The following is a 23,648-nucleotide window of genomic DNA, read 5'->3' as shown; positions in this document are numbered from 1 at the left end:
AGAGTCTGAAAACGTAGCATGATTATTTAATACACTTCCCAGCACTTGAGCACCGATTTACCTCTCTCTCAGCTTGAGTGAAGTATCTGCTGTTATGGCCTCAATACATGCCTGCTGATAAGTCCATCAAAAACAATGAAAAGAGATGGTTTCATGTCTGCTTTTGTCTAAGATGCACTTTATTTTCCTCAACTCAAAGGTTTTACTATTTCCAGAAGCTCTACAAACTACCAAAGTTAGCAAAATACCTCCATTCCCAATAATGACAAGGATGGTGAATAAGTTATTCTTAGAGTCAGCAATATTTCCTCCACCTAGAAAACAGAGAGAATCCTAACCACCTGGCTACATGCAGTATGATCAAAAGGAATCCTCTGGTAGCCTGGGTGAACACCTCTTGCCCACCTACAAATTTCCTCTACAAGCTCTATGACCACCACCACAACTCTCTCTCAGAGAGGCTAAAAAATTGACTTTAGGGGCAGCCCAGCAGCGTAGCGGTTAAGTTCACGCGCTCCGCTTCAGTGGCCCCAGGTTCACCGGTTCGGATCCCAAGCGTGGACCTATGTGCTGCTCATCAAGCCATGCTGTGGCAGGCGTCCCACATATAAAATAGAGGAAGATGGGCATGGATGTTAGCTCAAGGCCAATCTTCCTCAGCAGAAAGAGGAGGATTGGTGGCAGATGTTAGCTCAGGGCCAATCTTCCTCAAAAAAAAAAAAAACTGACTTTAAATTGATTTGAAACTAGTAACTGCTCACTTCAAGAATATTTTAGGATACTCAGTTTCCTAGCAATAGCATCTAGTAGACCAGATAAGCAAAACACATACCTTGTTGGGCAGGAAGAAACTCTACCAAGAGTTAAGATAATTAAGTAAGTGTCTCATCCAGAAAAATAAATAAATAATAGAATAAAATAATTGTTTTGAACCTTCCCCTTTTAAAGTTTTCTTTGAAGCGTGGCAGGCCTATGGTATCAAAAAAACCTAAGAATTGACTACCGTAGAAAAAGGCATCTTAAAACAATGCAAAGACAACTGTTTTTTGCATGATGCAAAGACATTATTACATGTTATGATAGGTTTACTTTCTGAGAAAGGAAAGTAAAGTGATTTTTCATAAGCAAGTTTCCTCTGTGGGTGAATTTCCAGTCAGTTACAACCAACTTAGAGAGAGCCATCAAGGCAAACTACCCATTAGCTGTCAATTTAGAATGACTCCAGAAAGCTAGCCCCAGAGCTCCACTGATATCTTTTCAACAACCTCTTAATCTTCTTTATAACACCTGTGTTAAAGCAGCCTGACATCAATCCTACTCACTTGTCTCAGACTGAAATTACTTAGAAACTTGAGAATCTGGTACACATACCAAAAAAACAGCGATACACTGCCTGAAAAACCCTGTACAAAAGGGAATCAGCGACCTCTTTTAAACAAAGCTGCATAAGTAAGCCAGGAAGGGCCTCAATAGGCAAAGTCAGATATAAATCTCACAAAGAGCTTCTAGGAGGCACTGAGGTCAGAGAATCGCAGGGTTTAAAGAAACCATAAAGAATTCCTCCTACAGCTTCCTCGCTAAGTGATTATCCAAACTGTATAATAATTACCATTAACTGTGCGCTTATTATGTACCAGGAACTTAACATTTCATTATCTTTTTAATCCTCGCACAACCCTGCTAGGTAGGTAATACCATTCCCTGTTTCTTCAAGTGAGGAAACGAAGGCTCAGGCGGCTTGCTTAGCAAGTTGCCTAAGGTCAAAGAGCTAGAAAATAGTGGAGAGGGGATTCAAACACTGCCCGTCAATCTAAGCCTACAGCACTCGCTCTTTCCACTACATCATACTACCACCATGTGACTGGGAAATAAATCACCCTGCCCTAACTGGTTTCTATGCTTACTACAGACCTGTTTCCTGAGGCTACTTAAACTTACGTCAACTTTCAGCAGCTCTACTACTTTCCATTTTAGAAACCCATGTGTGTGCCAGGCCTGTACAAAACATAAAGCACCTAAGAAACTGATACTAAACCAGTCCCATTAATAGGGGATCGTGAGGCAGTGAGAAGAGAATGGACCTTAGGAGTCAGACACCTAAGTTTGTTGTTACTAGTGTGTGATCTTGGGCAAAGCACCACTGTCTCAGCCTTCGTTTCATCCCTGGAAAAAGCCCTCACAGCGAGGTGGGATAACACGAGAAGTACCTAACCCAGAAAAAGGACTTAATAAATGTTAAATAAGAAAAAAAATCAAATGGAAATGGATATGCCAGATACCACCAACATGAAATAAAAACTAAACTTGTTTGTATTCTCTCTTATTTTTTGCCCATAAGGCTGGTTAAAGAGAAAACAGTAATTATGGCCCACAGTAGACTTACAGGAAATCTTGGGCAAATAAACGGATGAATCTCTCTCTCTCTTTGAGAGATGCCTCCAATCTTTAAAAAGAAAATGCCAGTCAACTCTCAGGTTACTACAATATTGGAATCAGGCTTTTATGAAGATCTATTGTTATTTAAAGCAAGTTTCTCCCAAACCAGTGTTTCCTATGACTAGGGCCACTATCACTGACAAAGGCACCTTAAGCTACTTCCCATCAAAAAAGAAGAGGCAAGAAAGAGAAGGCAACTGCGGAGGTGCAAAGTCTCAACACAAAAAGATACCTAGAAGAGACACAAATTCAGCCACCCAATCACTGATTCACTGCGTCATTCACTTGTCCCTCATTCTTCTCTTCCTTCAGTTGAGACATTTATTGAGTATTTATATATAGCAGGCACTGATCTGGTCACTGCCCTTGAGGAACTCATATCCAATGGGAAGAAAGATACGTAATCAACTTATTTCCAATAAAGAATTGCTGGGAAAGGCAGTCTGAGGCATGCAGCATTTCAAACCCCACTCAATGCCTTAGGAATAGGCCTTGGACCTGGAATACTTCCTTACCAAGAGATAAGGAGCTCATACAGACTTACCAGGCTTATCACCTTGCGTGGGAGTATCTGTCCCTATTTCAGGCTCAATGAGAATTTCTTTGTTCGGCTTAAGCATGTATGTCAATGGCCCGCAGGCACTAGCTTTCAGGTCAGGGTCCTTCTGCTGCAAGAGAGAGGGCTGCGCATAGGCCAACTGTCCTGTATTGGCCGCAGAGGGAAGGGGGGCGGCGGGTCACTACTGGAGCTGCTCTGGCTCTGCCTCTTCTCTATGTAAGTAAAGCACTGTTCCACCCAGTGCTGTGTTGTGTTCTCCCTGGCAACTCTAATATGAAGATGCAGAAGTGTTCGGGTCCTCCCCTGGGACTGGTAACTGACGCACAGTGTTCTGCTCCACTTGGTTGGATAACCCGTGCACTGTTCTGCTGGACAACAATGAAATAGATGATAGACTGGAGGCAAGACAAGGTAGGATGATGGTAGCATTCTGCTGCGTTCTACTCTCTAGGGTATTTCTTTTTTTAAGTTACCTTCATCCACCAGATCCCTTTATTAGGAAAAAGATTCTACCATCCACTTCCTGGGTGTCTTTGGGCAAGTTACTAAACCTCTGTGAACTTCCTTTCCTTATCTATAAAATGGGAACAAGAATACTGACTTCCTAAGGTTGGCTTTAGGATGAGACCGAATATTGCATATAAATCAAACAGCACAAAGCCTGGCTCTCAGTGGGCTTCTATATCTGGTAGTTCTCAGCTCTTTGTTCTGTTCTTTTGGCTGGGTGGCATATGGAGGAGAAAACACATATTCTTTTATTGCACTGAAAGTACGACAATTTCTACAAGCTCTTGTATGAGCTGCTTTTCATTCACTTCAAATCAGGAACACACTATCCCTATAAGTGACCCCTTTCTCCCACAAACACAGAAACAATCTGTCAGTCGAAGGCAAATCTGCCACTAAGGCAGAGGTAATACTTCCAGCTGCACACCTACCTCCAGATATTATCCTGTAAGGCTTGGTGTCGCGCTCCTGAAAAAGGCTACACCCATTGCACTCAGCGATCAAGGCTCACTTGGTCAGAAGTGCCTCTGCCTCATACAAGGTGAGCCGAGACTAAAAATTGCTTTTTTAATTAAAATAAGACTTCCTCAACACTGTTTACAATAGCCAAAACGTGGAAGCAACCTAAGTGCCCATCAACAGACGAATGGATAAAGAAGATGTGGTACATATATACAATGGAATACTACTCAGCTGCAAAACAGAACAAAATCATTCCATTTGCAATAACATGGATGGACCTTGAGAGAATTATGTTAAGTGAAATAAGCCAGCGAGAGAAAGATAATCTGTGTATGACTCCACTCATATGAGGAATTTAAAATTATGGACCAAGAACAGTTTAGTGGATACCAGGGGAAAGGTGGGGTGGGGGGTGGGCACAAAGGGTGAAGTGGTGCACCTACAACATGACTGACAAACATTAATGTACAATTGAAATTTCACAAGATTGTAACCTATCAATAACTCAATAAAAAAAAAATAAGACTTCCTCAACCTCCTGCTGACAATCACAACTAGAATGTGGAGCCCAATATCAGACAGTTAACCAGTCTCCTCCTTGCTCTAATGGTGGTTTTAAAACCACACAGAGGAAGTAGGGGAAAAATTACTAATTTAAACGAAATGTTTAATTTTCTAATTATGGGACAGGCTCCAAGAGGAAGAAAAGTGATTTGCAATCTTCATTATAGAATCTTCATGCGACCATTGGCACAAGTCATGTCAGTCAGAAGGCAGACACCATTTCTTTTTCCCTCACTGAGCCTTCAGTGTCCTTATGAGTTCTGTAGGGATGGAAGAAGAAATCTCTGGCAAAAAAAAAATGAGGTAGAAGAATTAGAATTTCTGTCTCCCCAAGTTTGTTACGCTGAGTGAGGTATAAGGATCGCCAGGGAGATAATATTCAGTGACTTCATATTGGCAGGCTGAGCAGCCTGAGGGCCTTTGAAACTCTAGTGTTGTAAAAACTGCCCAGCTCAGGTGGTGCTTAAGCAATTCTCTTTATTTGCTGAGAAGTCCCATCATCAGTGGTTAAGAGAAGCATCAAGAATTAGGGTGGTGCCCACCAGCGGCACCTCTGGTCAGAAGGAAATCTGTTCTTCTGTAGATATGCTTGTACTACTGCTAATTTGTCTTATCTCTGCCCATTCAGATCTCTACGTGCTAACTCACGAGAAGTCCCTGCCAACCAACTCTGACAAGTCTGATGGCAGAACTCCCACTGGAGAATCAGCAGAGACAGCAAAGGCAGGCAATTCCCTTTCATTAGAGAGTTCTCTTTAAGTTGTTTTTTTTTTTTTTAATTTTGAAAACAAAAAAGTAGCCATTCACAGCCACTGTTCGCTGCAGTCACTTATATAACCGGCAGAAACTGAAATTTCCCCTAAGCCAACTGAAAAAGATGTCCTGGAAATAACCAGAAATGGCTGTGCCCCTTTAATTACCCACTGTAATGTAAAACCAGACATGGAGAGGATGGCCACGGCAGATCTGGGCAAAACAGCAATGATATTTAATCATCAGTCCAGACCATCTGTAACTGTTTTGCAGAAACACATAAAGTTTATGGATTCCAAAGCTTCCTACAAGTTACCAAGTGCTGAGGGTCAGGTGCATTGTCCTCAGGTCCGCCAGGGGCTGTTTTCTTCATTCTCTCCAGGCCAGGGTGCTCACCAAAAGGCACCATGCCCATAGTTTCTGTGCCAAGCCTGGCACTAGGAGAGTGCTGCTTCTTGATTAAGCCAGAAAACAGATTAAATGTTTAGAACTGAGAGACTCGGAAAACAACCGAGGCAGGAAAGCAATTATCCTAGGGAGAGCACCGCTTCAGCTGCGGCCCTACGCAGCACAAAGGTGAATTCTGTGCCCCTCGAACAACTAAGCTGGCCAGATTGCGCCTCTACAATCTATTCTCCATTGCGCAGATGCCGTGACCAAACTGTATCACTCCACAGCTTAAAACCCCTAACGGCTTCCCATTGTATTGACAATAAAATCCAAAAATTTTAGGGATTCCTCACCTCCCCACAGCTGACCTCTCTGTCCTTAGCTCAACTGTCCCCTCTTCACTCACCATGTGCTAGCCATACCGCCTCAAACATGACAAGCTTGTTCCCACCTTAGGGCTTTTGTACTGGTTTGTCCCTTGGCCTACATCGCTGTTCGCACAGCTCTTCACGTGGCTGGATCTTTCTCATCACTCAGTTCTCAGCTCAAATGTTACCTCCTCAGAGAGGTCTTCTAGAACCTTCCAATGCTCCCTCATCACTCTATTACATGAGGCCATTTCCCCCCTTGATATCCTTATTTGAAATTATCTTGTTTTTGTTTATTTAGTATCTGTTTGCTTGTCCAGATATTCTTATTTATTTGTATTTGTTTTTCTTGTTTATTGTCTGTCTTGCCTCCCTGAACATAAGTTCTATAAAGATAGGGACTGTGACTGTCTTGTGCATCACTCTAATCCCAGTGTCTAGTAAAATATCTTGCATTTAGTAGGCAGTTAATAAATATTTGTTGAACAACTAAAGAATGAAGAGTTCAATATGGATCACTAATCCAAATCAAATTTACTAATCCTCAAAAATCTGAATTGGCTCACAGCCTGTGAGCATGTGAAACAATGCCCTAGAAACACTGGTTGCTTCTTTGCCAACCCCTGGTGAATGACCAGGAAACAATGCCAAAGGGAGACAAGACCGAGATGGAGAACTTGCAGACTCTCCAAGCTGCAGAACTGGAAAACTTGCAAGCCTCTCAGGTAGCGTCTTGACCAAACTGTCCTTTCACAGGAGGATCAGATGGGCTGACAATGATTACCAACGGGCTGTGGCCAAAGGTTGGATCTTGAAGGTCCAACTAGTGCAGGGTACACTATATGAGGTAGCTCCAGTCCCAGCCAACTAGAGTCCTTATGGATGAAACAGCACTTAGGAGCCAGAAAGCAGACGTACATACTAAGTCTAAAAGAAAGCGGCCTCTGTGTGAGTGTGAGTGTGTGTGTGTGTGTGTGTGTGTGTGTGTGTGTGTGTGTTGGAAGAGGAGGGGGAAAGGAGAGATAGGAAATGGAGATAGAGCCAAGAGCCAAGCACAAGACAAGAACTGGGAGAGGCATGAAAAGGTCAGGAACAAGCACACAGGGTCTCAGGTGATTGCAACAATGGTGAGTATGTGAATTCGGATATAAGACTAGCTTAAAGACAGAGGGTCAAGGCAATGAGACGGCTCCCCTTCAGAAACAGAAGCAAGCACAAAAGAAAGGGGCACTCCATAACAGGCCAGGTTAAGCCCCTATTTGTGAGTACCAATTTCTCCTGAAAGACTCAAGATTAGTGGGCAACAGCTACTGCTCAGATGTTCTTCAATCCCCAGGACGGTAGTGGTGGGCAAGAGATGCTGGAGAAAATGCTAGATGGAAAGTGAAGACAAGTTACACTAACATGATTTCTAGTATCTTACAGACTTCAGAGCCCTGAAGTTTCACCATTCATCCAAAGATGACCAAGAATTCTAACACCTCATTCATCTAACAACCTCAACTTTTCATGACACCATTCAAAGAAAGCAAAAAAGGCCTCAGAGATTAGATAAAATCCCATCAAAAAAACAATAACACTAAGGAGTGACAGCTGACACCAAAGAGAAGCAAGAAAAACTAAAAAGTAGACACAAGATCTCAAAATCTCTCAACACTTCAAAGTGTTTTAATGCAGAAGTAAAAGCTTTCCACACCTCAGGGCTGGCCTGGTGGCATAGTGGTTAAGTTCAGGCACTCTGTTTTGGTGGCCTGGGGTTTGTGGGTTCGGATCCCGGGCATGGACCTACACACCACTCATCAAGCCATGCTGTGGCAGCATCCCACATACAAAATAGAGGAAGGCTGGCACAGATGCTAGCTCAGGGCCAATCTTCCTCACACACACAAAAAAGCTTTCCACACCTTAAAAGGTCATGAGAGAATGTGGGCAGAATCCACGTATTCATAATAATGATCCTGAGACAACAGTGTGACCTACTGAGAAAGGTAAGAATGTATATGTTTTAGAAAGAACTGCATATAAAATAACGAAAAATTCAAGTTTTGGATATGTAGAGGAGGAGGAGGACCGTGGAAAAAGCACTGCTCTGAACCCCAGTTTATCACCAAGTAGTTGGGATCCTGAGGCAAGTCACTTTCCCTCTCTGTGCTCCAAGTTGCCAGGCTGTAAAAAGAGGAGGTGGAATAGCTCGTGTCTAGGTCCTTCTTGTTTTAGCACTCTCATGACACTTACAAGCTTCAGTTACCTGGAAAATCTGTATATGAGGAACATTACATTTTCCAAAGTCACCAGATAAAAGAGGAGTTAACACAAGTCAAAATAGCTGTATCACCTTTTTAAAGAAGGAACCTCATCACGGGTTTCTTTCAGCTACAACCCCCAATTCATCAACGGTAATATCTTTTTTCTTGTCCTCCTTTATTGCTGAGGTCCAGCATTCCGTTGACTCTTGGCATCTCCACCTTCCCCTGTCCAAGTTACTGCTAGCCAGAGCCCCACTCCACCTTTCCAGCTTCTCTGTCAATAATTATGTAACCTTGAAATGCTCAAGTTTCCTTTATCATTAATATGAGACGCTATTAGCTGTTCCCGTGGAAGCATTAATGTTCAAAGAGGTCAGTAAAAGATAACATGACAAATTGCAGCTACAATTCTTTTCTTTTTATCCAAAGTTGCAAAGAAAATCACATTCCACCCAGAGACCCCAGCAGGGGACTGGTGTACATCAGTAGGTCAGTCTGTTAAGTTTTAAGTCTATTAAAGATCCCAAAAGTAATTTTAAACTCAGTTGCTCTTAAATGGGGGGGTCAAAGAAAAATGTAATCAATCCTCAATTTTCTGTACTAACAGAATGAGCACACGAATAATGCCAAACAAACTGTTCAATCATCAGTCATACCTGCCTTTGGAATACAGTCAGACACACTGGAAGAGAAGCATCACAACACTCTGTGCTTGATTTCAAACACTTCTCAGTACAGTCAGCGACTCTGGACCTTGCTGGGGAGCTGAAGGGAAGTCTAAGGAGCCAAAGTAGATAATCTGTTTACAGGCAACTGATAACCTCAAATGAGCTGAGATGATCCGCACTGCAGTAGTCTCACTAGATCTTTCACTGAACTCAGGATGAAGATAATCTAGTTTCTATTTACCAACCCACCACGGAGCCGGGGTCCTAAAATTTAGGCCAACACACTCTGAGATCAGTCACTCCTGGAACTCTATGGAAAAGGAAATGGTTTTGAACTATTCAGCTGAAATATTACAATCAAATGGCTGACCTTGGAGAAGGTAAGAAATTTCCTGCTATACCTTCCTCTAGTTCCAATTTCTCTACAGCTATACAAGACAGACCAAACCCAACCACTTCCTTCAGGAACCTTACGGAAAAAAAAGAAAAAGAAAGGAGCAATTTGTAAATGAGACTCTTGGTACTAGAAAAGAAGAAAACTGAGATATCTCAGTAATATCAGTGACCTGGAGAAAAGAATTACTGTGTTGATGACATAATTCTTGATATCAAGGACTGCTAACCGTGGCAGAATAGGGTTGTGTTTTAATCTATTGAGAACAGTTCTATATTGTGGCATGCGCAGGTGACAAACTGTTCTCATTCCCTTTTATAGCATTCTAAACCTTAATCTCCAAGGGACCAATGACCTTGGGAATATTGACGAAGCTTTGCAGAATTCAAGAAAAATATTCTTTCTCATTTGCTATAGCATGTGTGTTTTTTATAATTATATCAATAACAAAAATTAACAGCTAACCTTTACTGGGCACTTACTATGTGTCAGGCACCATACCATTTAGAACTACTCACACTGTCTCATTTAATCCTGTACTTTAAAAAAAGATGGTAAAGCGGAGATTTCTTAAAAGATAGTGGGGCAGAGATAGACACTATCATATAATTTCCATTTTTAAGATGAAGACCTGAGGCTTAAAGAGATTAATTAACTGACCCACAGTCACACAGCTAGCAAGTAGCAGAGGTGGGACTGCCGGGTCAACATGCAGTCTGACCCAGAGTTAGTATTCATCCATTGCACTAAGCATTAAAAGATGCCTAACAGGCACACTCAGAAGAGCATGTGCTTTGAGTTATTTTCTCCAACAGTGCTGACAAGCTATTTTGAGCCATCCACATTCTCCAATGTGGTCATTTTTACATAGCAAAACTTCTCTATTGGGTTAAGTCTTAAAAATTCAATCCCCTAATTTAAACAATGACATCTAGTGAGCCACTGCAGAAAGCTATGGCTGTCTTCCTCAAATTCACCTCCAAAATTAGGCATCTCAATAAGACCTATCTCCAAGGAAGCTGAAATATGTAGGACTGAAGTCTATGACCAGAGAAGAGTATTCTGTTGGTCTATGGAGGAAATAAACCCACATTCACCATGCCAAGATGAGATCTGCAAAGATAGAAAGTAAGACCAACTGGAAAGCTATTTATGTTGTCCCAAGAGTCTAAACTAAGATGACGGCAGTTGAAATACAAAGGAAGGCATAGAGAGAAGACTCCTGAAGAAGCAACACCTCCTCTGCGAAGCCTTCCCGACTCCCTGACGGCAGAGCTGCTCCTGCCTCTGTGCCACTACATCTGTGCACACCTCTCTAACAGCACTGACACTGTGTCCTGGAGTATCAGTTTTCAAATCTGTGGGACGCCCCCATCAGACTGCAAGCTGTATGAGAGCAAGAACTATGACAAGTATTTTTATATCCGAACACCTTCTTGACTCCTGAGAGAGGAGCTGGCCCCTCTGCTCAGGAGCTTGTATGATCCATGAGGAAAAGAACCTTGTCTTTCATCTTTGAGCCGTTTCATCCTCAGAAATAGCTTCCAAGGCCTCTTTCAAGTCTGCTGAAGAGTGACACCCCTGACTAAAATGCAAAATAGGAGATAGGTGGGGTAGCAGGTGGAGAGATGCAGAGAATTATGTGATACCAGAACGCCTGGCCAGAATGTTCAGTAAATGCATAAAACCTAAATGAGGGCTAGTGAGCTAAGAGTTGTCTACACAAAGGTGCTAAAATGGATGAGCTGAAAGTAGATGAGAAGAATGGATGAATTCCTCTAAGAAGACGAGGCACAGGGTTATAGAACCAAATTCTAGTGAAGAGTCAAGAATGATGAGGCTCTGGGGCCGGCCCTGTGGCCGAGTGGTTACGTTTACACGCTCTGCTTCAGCTGCCCAGGGTTTCACCAGTTTGAATCCTGGGCGCGAACATGGCACCACTTGTCAGGCTGTGATGAGGTGGCATCCCACATGCCACAACCAGAAGGACCCACAACTAAAAATATACAACTATGTACCAGGGGGCTTTGGGGAGAAAAAGGAAAAATAAAAATCTTAAAAAAAAAAAAAAAAGAATGCTAAGGCTCAAGAAAATTTTTGGCAAAGAGGGCACTGGCAATCTTCAAGAACATAGGTTTTAGACATTCTACAAAATAACTGACCAGTACTCTTCAAAAATGTCAAGATCATAAAAGACACGGAAAATGACAATTGAATGCAATGTGGCATCCTAGATAGGATCCTGGAACAGAAAAACCAAATTAGTGGAAAAAGCTGGTAACATCTGAATTGACTCTGCAGTTCAGTTACTAGTGCATGAACGTTAATTTCCCAGTTTTGATCACTGTACTATGGTTATATAAGATGTTAACTTTAGGAGAAGCTGGGTGAGGAGTATATGGAAACTCTCTTTACTATTTTTGCAAATTTTCTCTAAGTTTAAAATTAGTTCAAAATAAAAAGCTTAAAAAAAGAATGTAAGTTTTGTCGCAAGACAGATGGAAGAGAGAGGAAAACAATTCAGAAACTGAAGTAGCAGATTTGAATCAAACTTTCTTGAAGTCTAACATGAAAGCAAAGAGATACAAGTTAGCAAGCAAGCAAGATATTAAAACAAAAGCCTTCCAAAAAGAGAAAACAACCAGAGCCATCATTAAACAACCATTTATTAGACATCAATTATGAGTGAGACACTCTTGCTAGGTGCTATCCCGGCCTCTAAGTGCACTATCTAGCGTCCAACAACACACAGAAATATAATGAGGATGAAAAGAATGCATCAGGGGAAAGAGAGAGGATGAGAAGGTTGCAAAGGGAGGAAATGAACTTAAGGAAAAAATCATTCAGGAGATGAAACAGAAAACATCCTGAAATGGGAATATCAATGAGAATAGCTCTTTATCTGTTATTTATCATCCCACTACTAAGAAAAAGTAAGTTGGAAAACCACTAGTCTCAACTGTCATGCAAAAGAGCCTATTTCACAATGCTATAAACCGACATCATGATTAGGATAATATCCTCGGGGTTAGAGGTAAAACGGGGCCACCAGAGAATGAAAGATATATGTGAGCACAGTGTTCAAGCTTCCGATAATGTTTCTTCTACACACACCATCAACAAAAAACACAAAGAAAAGCTCAATTACAAACTACAACACTACCTTAAGAGAAAGAGGTAGATAATAAGAAATACAAATGATACACACAAGGAAAAAAATACTTATTAAAGCAAATTTCAACTAACACTTTATATACCTACCAGATTAACAGGAAAAAATTAAATTAGGACAACCAGTGGTATCAAGATTGCAGTAAAATAGGAACACACACTCTTGTTAACACTGTAAACTGATGAAGGATTAATTCCACACAGGCAATGCATATTGCTGACCTTATCTGCAGCTGAGGTGACCCCATCATCTCCTACCACTCCCCCCATTTACTCTATGCTCTGAACATTTCACTCCCATGTTTTTGCTCTCACTAATCCTAGCCAAGAACGATTCTCCTCGGCCTCCTTCATTACCCACGGAAGTCCTATTCATTCATCAAGGCTAAGATTCCAATGTCATCTCCCTTTTCTTCAACGACCAAACCAAATCCATCCCCATCAATACACTCGCTCTCCAGGCATATCCACCCAATCATTCCTTCTATTGTGCTCCCGTAATACTTTATTCACAGAGTGAGTTGTTGAAATGTCAGTCTCGCTCCTTAAGTTACGCATTCTTTAAGGTCCAGGACCATGTCTTAATAATTTTAGTATATGCAATACTTAGCACAGAAGATGGCATACGTTACTTACTAACAACAGATGGGAGGGGGAAAATGCCACACAAATAAAGAAGTTCATTGCAATATTATCTTCAAAAACAAAAACCTGGAAACCACCTAAATACTCAGTTATAGAGGAACAATTCAGGGAAAAATGGCTGGTCTATCACTCGAGCAAAAAGGATGCAAACATTAAAAATAACATGAATACTATATAGAAACACAGAAAATATTTCTGGCAATGTTAAATTAAAAACATAGAACACAAAATAGTATATACACAATGGTTACAGCCATGCAAAATACATAAGGACTGTGGGAATATAAAAGTATTTATTGGATTAGGGTAGCAGTTTCCCTTTTCTCAAACACCTTCTTTTAATACTGTTCCTGTCAGTTCACTGTCCTTAAAAACTTTTGTTTCAGAAGAAAGAAATAAGAAGGGGAAAGGAGAAGATTACAGATTCCTGCAAGCCCCTGCAATTCAAGGAAATGCTATGATATTACTGATAGGTGACTGGAGGAGTGGGTGTCTGCAGTACTGTCAAAACCAAGGGTCCCTGACCCCAATCTGCTTCAAAGAGAATACTTCTCATGTCACAAAGTAAGCCATTCCCATCGAGCCAAGCTGCACTAAATGTGAATTCTTTATTGCAAAATTTCAGAGGTAAGAACTTTTTGCAGACATCTGTGGAATTAGTATTAATGAGAATGCCCTGGAGTTCACATCCGCGCCTATGCAGCAGAAACTCCTCAGCCAAGGAACTGCTGGGCCGACTTCTTGATGAGATGTCTAAGCCTGAAGGCATCAAAAAAGTACATTTCCATATTGGGAACGTAACTGGTTTCCTCTTTAAGACTTTTTCCACCACCTCCTGTCCACACTGTAATTCTCCTGTCTTCTCAAATGAATAGTTAACATATGTCAAGGATATAAGGCATATACTGAGGCACTTGCTGCCTAACTCTATTACCAGAAGAACCAATCTCGGTAGAAAACTGGACTCTTCCCACCAAGTTGCCCCAAAAATGAAATTTAGTAAGCACCCAAAAAATGTCAAATATTTTTAATAAACATGTCTTGACATTACATATTTTCTTTGCTTACCTTAGTCTCTGAAGTGTTGGAAAGGAAAGAACCAGAAGTCACATAGCGCAATTCCTTCATTTTACAGATAAAAAAATGAGGTACAGAAAAGGGAAGTAACTTGTCCTGAGTTACCCAGATAAGTAATGATAAAAGTAGGATTAAAACTCAGATCTCCCAGATTTTCAGCCTCCGTTCATTCTACAACATCAAGCTTTTTTATCCTCTGATAACTTGGGAGCTCTTAGCCTAAATAATTAGTATCAGAGAATTTTAAAGCTAGAAGGGACCTCAGAGAGACTTACTTAATCCCCTCATTAGGCATGTGAGGAAACTGAGGCCCAGGAAGATTAAGTGATTTGCTCTCAATATCTTAGATGGCAGGGAAAAAGTCTAACAAGCTCAAAAACCTGCAAACTAATGGTCACGAGAAGGGAGGTGAATGTCTCAGCCAGGGAGAATTTTAAAAGGAACGTAGATCATACTAGACCTGAAGGTCTCAAAGTGTGGTCCCCGGACCAGCAACTTCAGCATCACCTGGGATCTTGTTGGAGACGCAAATTCTAAGGTCCCATGTGAGACTTACAGAATCAGACTCTGAGGGTGGGGACGTTTCAATCAGACGACTTTGTTCCCACATGTTGCTGAGAAATGAACCTTCGTGGTCATATTGAGTCTACTTTGTACGTGATAACTATAATCAACAGCACTTAAGATTTATGCATTCTTCTACATGCGTTCAACACTTCAATTTTTAAAGTTTTTACAAATCTAAAAACAACATGAAAAACTAGACTTGGGTATTCAGTTGGTTCCAGTTCTGGCTCTACTCCTTACTGGCTGTTTGACCTTGGGCAGGTGACTGACCTCTAACTTGAGTTTCCTTTTCCGTAAAACAGGCATGCCACCAACCTCAAGGGCACATTGAGAATTAAATGAAGAACTTATCTGAAAGCACTTTAGCTCTGCATCTGGCACAGAGTAAGTAGGCAGTACAGCACGGTGGTTAGGAGCTCCAGCAATGAGGTAGGCACTTTTTTGTACCTCAGTTCCCTCATCTGTACAATAGAGATTAAAAACAGTGCCTTCCTCATAGGGTTGTTACAAGGACTTAGAGGGATGATGCAGTTAACTAATGCATCCTTCACATCTATAAAATGTTAGTGTTTTCAAAGCGATTTTGCATCCATTAACTCAGACAATCCTCATAACTTTCACAAGAGGATGGGTGAATTTGATTACAGACTAGATTCCAGACTCTACCATCCTTTAGAAGAACAAGAAGAGTGGACAAACAGGAAACTGCATGAATAGTGCAAGTGAGAAATGAACAGAGCTGGAAATAAGGAGATCAGGATTCTGATTTCAACTCCGCCACTACCTTGGCCCACAACCTCAGGGAAGTCCCCTTCCCAGAACAGGGTTCACTTTTCCTCTATAAACAAGTGGGATGAATGAGGTTATCCATAACATCTCTCAAAATAAAGCTCAAACTCCTTATCGTGGCCCAGAGGGAGGCCTACGTAGCCTGTCATCTGCCTACTTCTCCAACTTCATCACCTATGATTCCTCTCCTCATTCACCGTGTTCCAGCTCCATTAATCCTTTCTGATCCTCTAACAGGCTGCATTAGCTTCTACCTCACAGCCTACGTACTTGCTATTCCCTCTGCCGTGATCATTCTGCCCTTTTCACGTGATTGGTCCTTCTCAACCTTCAGCCCTTTAATGTCCATTCCTCAGAGTCCTTTCCAGACCATAGTATTTAAAGTAATAGGTCCTGCCTCCCACTCCCAGGGGTTATTTTCTTTAGCAGTGCTATCTGATAGAAATATATTGAAAGCCACCAATGAGTCACATTAAAACTTTAAATTTTCTAGTAGCCACATTAAAAAAGTTTTTAAGAAGGTGACATTAATTTTAATAACATATTTTCTTTTTTTTTCTTCTTTTTGAGGAAGATTAGCCCTGAGCTGACATCTGCCACGAAACTATCTCTTTTTGCTAAGGAAGATTGGCCCTGAGCTAACATGTGTGCCCATCTTCCTCCATTTTATATGTGGGATGCCTGCCACAGCATGGCTTGATGAGCGGTGCATAGGCCCTCACCCAGGATCCGAACCAGCGAACCCCAGGCCACTGAAGCGGAATGTGCGAACTTAACCACTGCGCCACCAGGCTGGCCACCTAATATATTTTCTTTAAGCCAATATATCCTAAGTATAATCATTCCAACATGGAACCAATATGAAAATTATTAATATATTTTACCTTCATTTTTTTCATAGTAATTCTTGGAAATCCAGTATGTATTTTACACACATAATAGATCTCAATTTGAACTAGCCACATCTCAAGTGTTCAGCAGTTACATGTTCCCAGAGTCTACCATGTCAGACAGCACAGCACAGAATACTCTGCGTACCCTTCAAAGTACTTACCACAATCTGAATTTCTCGTGGGTTTACTCACTTATTATCTTGTTACTTCCCAACAGACTACAAGCTCTACAAAAGCAAGAACCTCCTCTGTTTTGTTCAATGTCATATATTCAGTGGATACAGTGCCTTGCACAGTAGGTGCTCAATAAATATTTGTTAAGCAAATGAATGAACATCTTCTAGCTTTAATGTTCTATGAGTCAATGGGCTAGCCATTCTACAACTCCCAAACAAGCCTACAGCCACTCATTCAACAACCCTCCTATTTCTTCTTTCACGTTCAATTACTGTCTTAAAAAGAGAAATCTCTTAGTTATGTATCTCCCATTGCTTACAAGTTCTTTCCCAGGATGTCTAGAGTCTCCAAGGTCAGTTCTTTGTATACTGGTTGAGGAGGTGGCATGAATATAATTGCTAACATTTACCAAACATTTACTCTTTGACAAGCATCGGTCTAAGCACTTCACATTTCACGACGGCTTAACAACAGACTTATGTGGTGGACGCCATCATTGCCCACATTTACAAACGAGGAAACTAAGGCATAGAGAGGTTCAATATTTTTTTCAAGGTCAAACAAGCCAGCCAGTCAGTAGCAAAACAGAGATTCCGAGCAACATGGGGCTCCAGATTCGTGGCTCTTAAAATCTCCTATTCTCTACTGCAGAGTTGTCCAATGGAAACATAAGGCCAGTGGTAGCCACACCGAAAGGCTAGTAGCTACATTAAAAAGTCACAGAAATAGGTAAAATTTATTCTAAATGTATTTTACTCTACCCATTATCCATAATACAATTATCTAATCAATATGATCAATAATCAAGGTAACTGATATAATCAATAAGATCATGTAATCAATATAAACATTTTAACGTTTTCATATTGAGTCTTCAAAAATCCAGTGTGACTTTACACTTAGAGTACTTTTCAATTCAGACTAGTCCCATTGCAAGTGTTCAACAGCCATCCGTGGCTCGTGGCTACCATACTGGGCAGCACAGCTCCACTGCTTCTCACAGGAGCCTCTTCAGGAAGCCGAAAGAGGGGGGAGATTGGAGCAAGGAGCCAGGAGACCTCAGCTCTGATGCCACCTCTTACCTGCTGAGTGACTCTGGACAAGTCCTTTCTGCCCTTTGGGCTACTGTTTCCCTACAAGCACCCTGAGCAAGGGGGACAAGAAGATCCCTAGGGACCCATCCCATGCTAGAATTCCAGAGCTCCCAACTGCAGTTAACACGGGCACAGCTTTCTACACTTTAAAATCAGCTTTCACATCCATTAACTGATCTAGTCCCCAAACAACTCTACTCGGGTTTATATACACAACTACTCAAGCTCGAAGAGGGCGAAGTGACTTGTCCCAAAGCCACACAGCCCGTGAGTGGAGAAGCCGGGGCTCCAGGGCTCTCCCACCACCTCCGCACACTCAGTGACTGGGGGAGAAGGGAGATGGTTGCGAGGACAATCTGGGGCCTCCAGAGTTGAAGGGAACCAGGCCCCACGGTGGGGTGAGAAGGGGCCCCGACTGCAGCTGCGAAGACGGGGCTCGGGCCGTGAGAAGGAATGAACTGAAAGGCCCAGCAGTCTCGAGGGAGCGAAGGGAAACGAGAGGCTCGGACCCGGGTGCCACGAGAAGAGAGGAGACCCGGGACGGAGGGGGGAGGAGGTGAGATGGCTGGGTGAGGGAACGGCCCACCGGCCCTCCTCGTCCCTCATACCTGGTAGCTCAGAAGTTCGCCCACGTCCATGGTTGTAGGCCCAGCCGACACCGGCTACTCCGGTTCCCTCCACTCACGCCCAAACCGCGGCCCCCTCAGTAGCGGCTCCAGCCACACTGCCGTAAAGCGCCGTGAGCGGGGCCGCAGAGCCAATGAGGTAAAAGTGCGCGCGACGCGCGAGGCGGCCACACTGCGGTAAAAGGCGGCGCCACCGTAAAGCGCGCCGCATTGGGGACAGTACCGCTTCCGCCTGGAGCCTGAAGGGGGCGGGGAAAGGGGGCGGAGATTGGAAGGAGGGCGGGGCGGCGAGAGAAAAGACCCAAAGGAACCCAGATTACCAGCGCGAGCGCGGGGCGGAGTGTTGGGTGTTTCGCATGTGCTCCCACATCCTTCAGGGACATAAGTGTAACTGAAATGCACACCCAATTTCTACATGTTGAAACGATATGTTGGAAATATTGGGTCAAATATATTATAAAATTAATTTCACCCGTTTCTTTTTACTTCTTAAATATGGCTAGTAGAAAATGAAAATTACATATGTGCTGTCTTTGTGGCTCCCGTTTTATTTCTGTTGGACAGTTCTGGCTCAGAAAGTGTATTGTCCAAGGCCGTGCGACTATCCCTGTCTGAGAAACTGTTGGCGATCACATTTCCCTCTCTGGGCTTGTTTATTCATCTCTGCAAGGCAGGTGGGAACCGGGTGATTTTCTTTCTACCCAACTGATATAAAAAGGTTTTAGGTGGAGAAAGTTGACCATCTCTGGAAGAGAATCATTCAAAGAGTGCACCTGAGCTCCAGGCATTTAAATAAGGCTCCATCTTAAAAGGGTGGTAAGCCTCTCCCTTGGTATCCCCAGCCCTTAGCACCCTGCCCTTCTCGTTCCTATTTGTCTTAGTCCATTCAGGCTGCTGTGGCAAAAATACCATACACTGGGTGGCTTATAAACAACAGAAATTTATTTCTCACGGTTCTGGAGGCTGGGAAGTCCAAAATGAAGGCGCTGGCAGACTCCTTGTCTGATGAGGGCTGCTTTGTGGTTCATAGATGGTGCCTTCTCACTGTCTTCTCACATGGCAGAAGGGGAGCTTTCTCCTGCTTCTTTTAAAAAGGCACTAATCCTATTGATGAGGACTCCACCCTTATGACCTAATCACATCCCAGAAGCTCCACTTGCTGATACCATCACCTTGGGGGTTAGGATTTAAACATATGACTTTAGGGGGACACAAACATTCAGACCAGAGCAATATTTATAATCACCCTCTCCATCTCCACTGTCTCCAAATAAACAGAAATTATTTTCATTCCTCAAAATGCCAAAACCTCTCCTCTTCTGCCTGGCCACTAGCCCCACACCTCATCCAACTCTTTCTTATCCTTGAGGTCTCCAATGTCACTTTCTTAGAGTAGCCTTCCTCAATTCACCCTCAGTTCGAGTAAGCAGCCCCTCCTCATTATTCTCTTTCCTACTCTCCTCTACTGCACATATATCTTGATCTGTGATTTTGTACTTCGTGGTTGGGTACTTGTTTATTGACAGCCTCATTTCCTGGGCGCAGGCTCCATGAGAGCAGGGATTGTCTATGTCGTGTTCACTGCTACATCCTAGTACAAGAAGCCTCGTACAGTGCCTGGCATGGGAGGAGGTTTCACAGCAGGCCCTGTGGGTCATGATAAGGAGACGGAATTTCATGCTAAGAGCATTGGTAAGATATTGAAAGGTTTTAAGCAGGGGAGTTTAGTGATTGGGTTTATGTTTTTTAAGGATCACCCATGCAATCTGTTTTGAACTGAGTTATTTGGGTGTCTGTTCTCCTCCTACCTAACTGTGAGTTTAGACTGTGCCTTGTTCAGGAAGGCAGGACAGAGTGATGGTGAGAGTGCACCTTTGGAACTGTGTACCCTTTAGAACTATATTCTAATAGGAAGTATGCTGGAGCCAGCTTGTACAGACAGACTTCCAAGAGCCTATGGTTAAATTTTCAGGAAATGTGCAAGCAGATTGACATCAGGTTGGTTGCTTGAAATCAGCTGTGGTGGGAGTTACATTATGGAAATCAACAAATGACACAAATCAGGGTTGTCTTTCCAAAGAGCTGGTTGGTAAACATTTACCAGCACACTACTGCTTCTGCTTCTAGTCAAAGTCTCACCACACCTACTTTGTGCACTTGAGCAAGTTGCTTTCTCTGGAAGTTGCAATTCCTCATCTGTAAAGTGGTTCTTTCATTCATTCGACAGTATTTACGGAGTGCCTACTCAATGCCTACACAATCCTGGCCTCTGAGGATATAGAAGTTTTTTGTTTTTTTTTAAAGTTCCTGCTCTCTTGGAACCTACATTCTAGTTGGGGAGAAACCCTGAGGAGGAGGGTATTGTTATGATCCTCATTTTACAGATGTGGAAACTGAGGCAAGCGACATAACCTCTATGTACCTCATTGTCTCGCCTGCTAAGTGGAGATGCAACCAAATTTACCTCATAAGATTATGGAGTTTACATGAGATGCTGTATGCAAAGCACTTAGCAGGGTGCCCGGCACAGAAAAGTGCCCCATCAATGTGTGATGTTAATATGTTGAGGAGTTGAGGGGGAATGTTGGGGTGGGGAGGCAGGAGAGATGAAATCATTCCTTACACCCTTTCCTTTGCAGGCATCCAATCTTGTCGACGTATTTTTAGAGACCAGACCTTAAAACATAGAATCATAAGCAAACCCCTGTAAGAACCAGGTCTGGTGAGCACCCTGGAATGGGGATAGCGTGCTCTGCCATGGAGGGTTTCCCAGAGGAGGTGCCATTTGGACCAGGGTTTAAAGGATAAGAAGAGTCTACCAAGAGGACATGGTGGGAGACCAGTGACCCACGCAGAGGGAACAGCATACACAAAGACATGAAAGTTGGACCATCTCTGGTACACAGGGCACAGGGTGTGTGGAGGAATGGTGGTAAGTAAGGCAGGAGAAGGGGGCAGAGGAAGGTCATGGATAGGGTTGCCAGATTTAGCACATAAAAATACAAGACACCCAGGGCTGGCCCGGTGGCATAGTGGTTAATTTCACACGCTTTGCTTGGGTGGCCTGGGGTTCTCCGGTTTGGATCCCAGGTTGGGACCTACGCACCGCTTATCAAGCCATGCTGTGGCAGGTGTCCCACATATAAAGCAGAGGAAGATGGGCACGGATGTTAGCTCAGGGACAGTCTTCCTCAGCAAAAAGAGGAGGATGGGTGGCAAACATTAGCTCAGGGCTAATCTTCCCCCCCCAAAAAATAAGACACCCAGTTAAATCTGAATTTCAGATGAACTTCAAAATTTTTTTAGTATATGTCCCATGCAATATTTAGTAACATACTAAAAACTTTTTGTTACTTATCTGAAATTCAAATTTAACTAGACCTTCTGTATTTTATCTGGCAATCCTGATCATAGAGGATCTTGAATGCTATATTAAGATATTTCAACTTTATCTTGCTGAGAGGATTCGTTAATAATTCCTTGGGAACCTCCCTGGGGATAAGGCTTGGGGTACTCACCCTTCAGGTCTCAGCTTAATGTCCCCCCATCAGAGGAGCCTTCCCTGGCTATGAGATCTAAGACAGTCCCTATCCTCCACTCAAGATTCTCTAACAAGGTTCCTGACCATTTTCTTCAGAACACTTGTGATTTGTATTTCTATCTTGGTTTGCTTTTTATTCTTTTGGGGTCTTTTTTCCCTTCTGTATTCTCATCTCCAGAAGGCCAGAGATTGCTGTATTGTTCATCACAATAACCTCAGAACCTACCATACTACCTAGCACTTATTGGCACTAACTAAATACTTGCTGATATAATAAATGAGGCAGTCAATCTACTGATTGATTCATTCATTCCTGGCCATAATACTATCAAATACCTTCAATGTCCTACCCCAAATCCTAACAGTATGCTATTCAATTTTAAAGATGAGGAAACGGAAGTTCAGAAGAGCTGTGCGCTATGCACCAAGCAGTCCAAAAACATGTGATGGTAATGATTTCAGGGTGGCAACCTCAAAGGAGATGGGAGAAGGGCACCACCCAAGAGACCAGCTGCTGGGCTGTAACCTTTTTTAAAAATGTAATGTGGAAGAATTATCCCTTCCAGAAAATTTTTAAATAGCTGTGGGCTGCCTAGGTTCCTAAAACTTCAAGCTTTAGGTGCTCCGAGATGTAATCAGAGTCGCTTCCTCCATCTTTCACTGCCCCAGTAAATTATGTATTGGAACAGCCTTTAAGAAAATATCCTCAAAAAAACACTCATAAAGTATATTTATCACCAATATTGAGCTCCTACACTGCAATCCTGGGCTGATTAGAAACATATGACAGCACCGAAGAAAGCCTGACTCCATTTAGGCACTGAACAAATGGGGAAGAGTTACGGTGGGGGGGAGCAGTGGAAAGGGGCGTATGTTTTCCTGGGAGAAGAATGCAATTTCTAGGATTCCAGAGGAGTCCCTCCCTGTTCCCTCTGCCTCTTATTCCCAAAATCCAGGTCCCTGGATCCTCTCTACTCTAACATTTTGAAATACCTATGAAAGCTGAGAGGCAGAGAGTTTGGTTACTTTCCCACAGTCTTAGAATCGGTGACTGGCAACACTCCAATCCAAGCCTGTCTGACTATGCATTGTACAGTAGAGATTTGGGCTCAGTTAACCTTTCAAACAGTGCTGACACTTATGATCCAGACACAGGTGATTACTGAATGCTAAAGAGTAATTATCTCTAGTGGCAGGCACTGGTCTCAATTAGACACAAGAATTTATGGTCTTAGATACACTGTGAGGGAAGTAAGAACTCAATAGTCATGGATATGTAATGATAAGGAATTATTTCAGGGTTTTTTAGAGGTGTGATAACAGAATTGAATTATGTTGTTAGAGTCCTGATCTTTTAAAGATACATACTGAAATCTATATATGAAATAAGATGATGACTGGAATTTGCTTCAAAATAATCCAAGGAGGAGGTGGGTGTGCACGTGGGTGGAATTATAGGTGAGAGGGTTATTGGTGAGTTGACAATTGTTGAAACTAAGTGATGGATACGTTGGAGTTCATTTTATGAGTCTCCTGGCAACAGAATGGCAGCAGGAGTTCTAGGCACACCAGCAGCAAGAAGAATAAGAGCGATCTTCCTTTGCTGAGGTTTTCTCTTAGGAGGAAGGGAGAAGGAAGAAAGTAAGGACCAACTGTGTCCATTGCACAAAGAAAGGCTTCTATGGTCAAACACGTAGGTCTGGAACAGCCGTGAAAACCAG

General features: G+C 42.6%; 1 protein-coding gene across 6 annotated transcripts in view; it reads right to left on the bottom strand.

Moving 5' to 3' along the window:
- CTNNBL1 (catenin beta like 1) overlaps window positions 1–18,516 on the bottom strand; it is a 151,673-nt gene extending 133,157 nt beyond the window's left edge. For all 6 annotated transcript variants that reach the window (XR_011494636.1, XR_011494637.1, XM_070485907.1 and 3 more), the window contains exon 1: window positions 18,369–18,516. Coding sequence is in view for 4 of the 6 variants with exons in the window: in XM_070485907.1 (XP_070342008.1) it covers window positions 18,369–18,398 (30 nt within the window). In the remaining 2 variants the exon portion in view is untranslated. The remainder of the gene's footprint in view (window positions 1–18,368) is intronic.
- Between the last annotated feature and the right edge of the window lie 5,132 nt (window positions 18,517–23,648).

The sequence above is a fragment of the Equus asinus genome, chromosome 15 (assembly GCF_041296235.1).
Source record: "Equus asinus isolate D_3611 breed Donkey chromosome 15, EquAss-T2T_v2, whole genome shotgun sequence".
Classification (NCBI taxonomy): domain Eukaryota; kingdom Metazoa; phylum Chordata; class Mammalia; order Perissodactyla; family Equidae; genus Equus; species Equus asinus.
This window is presented reverse-complemented; position numbering and strand designations above follow the sequence as displayed.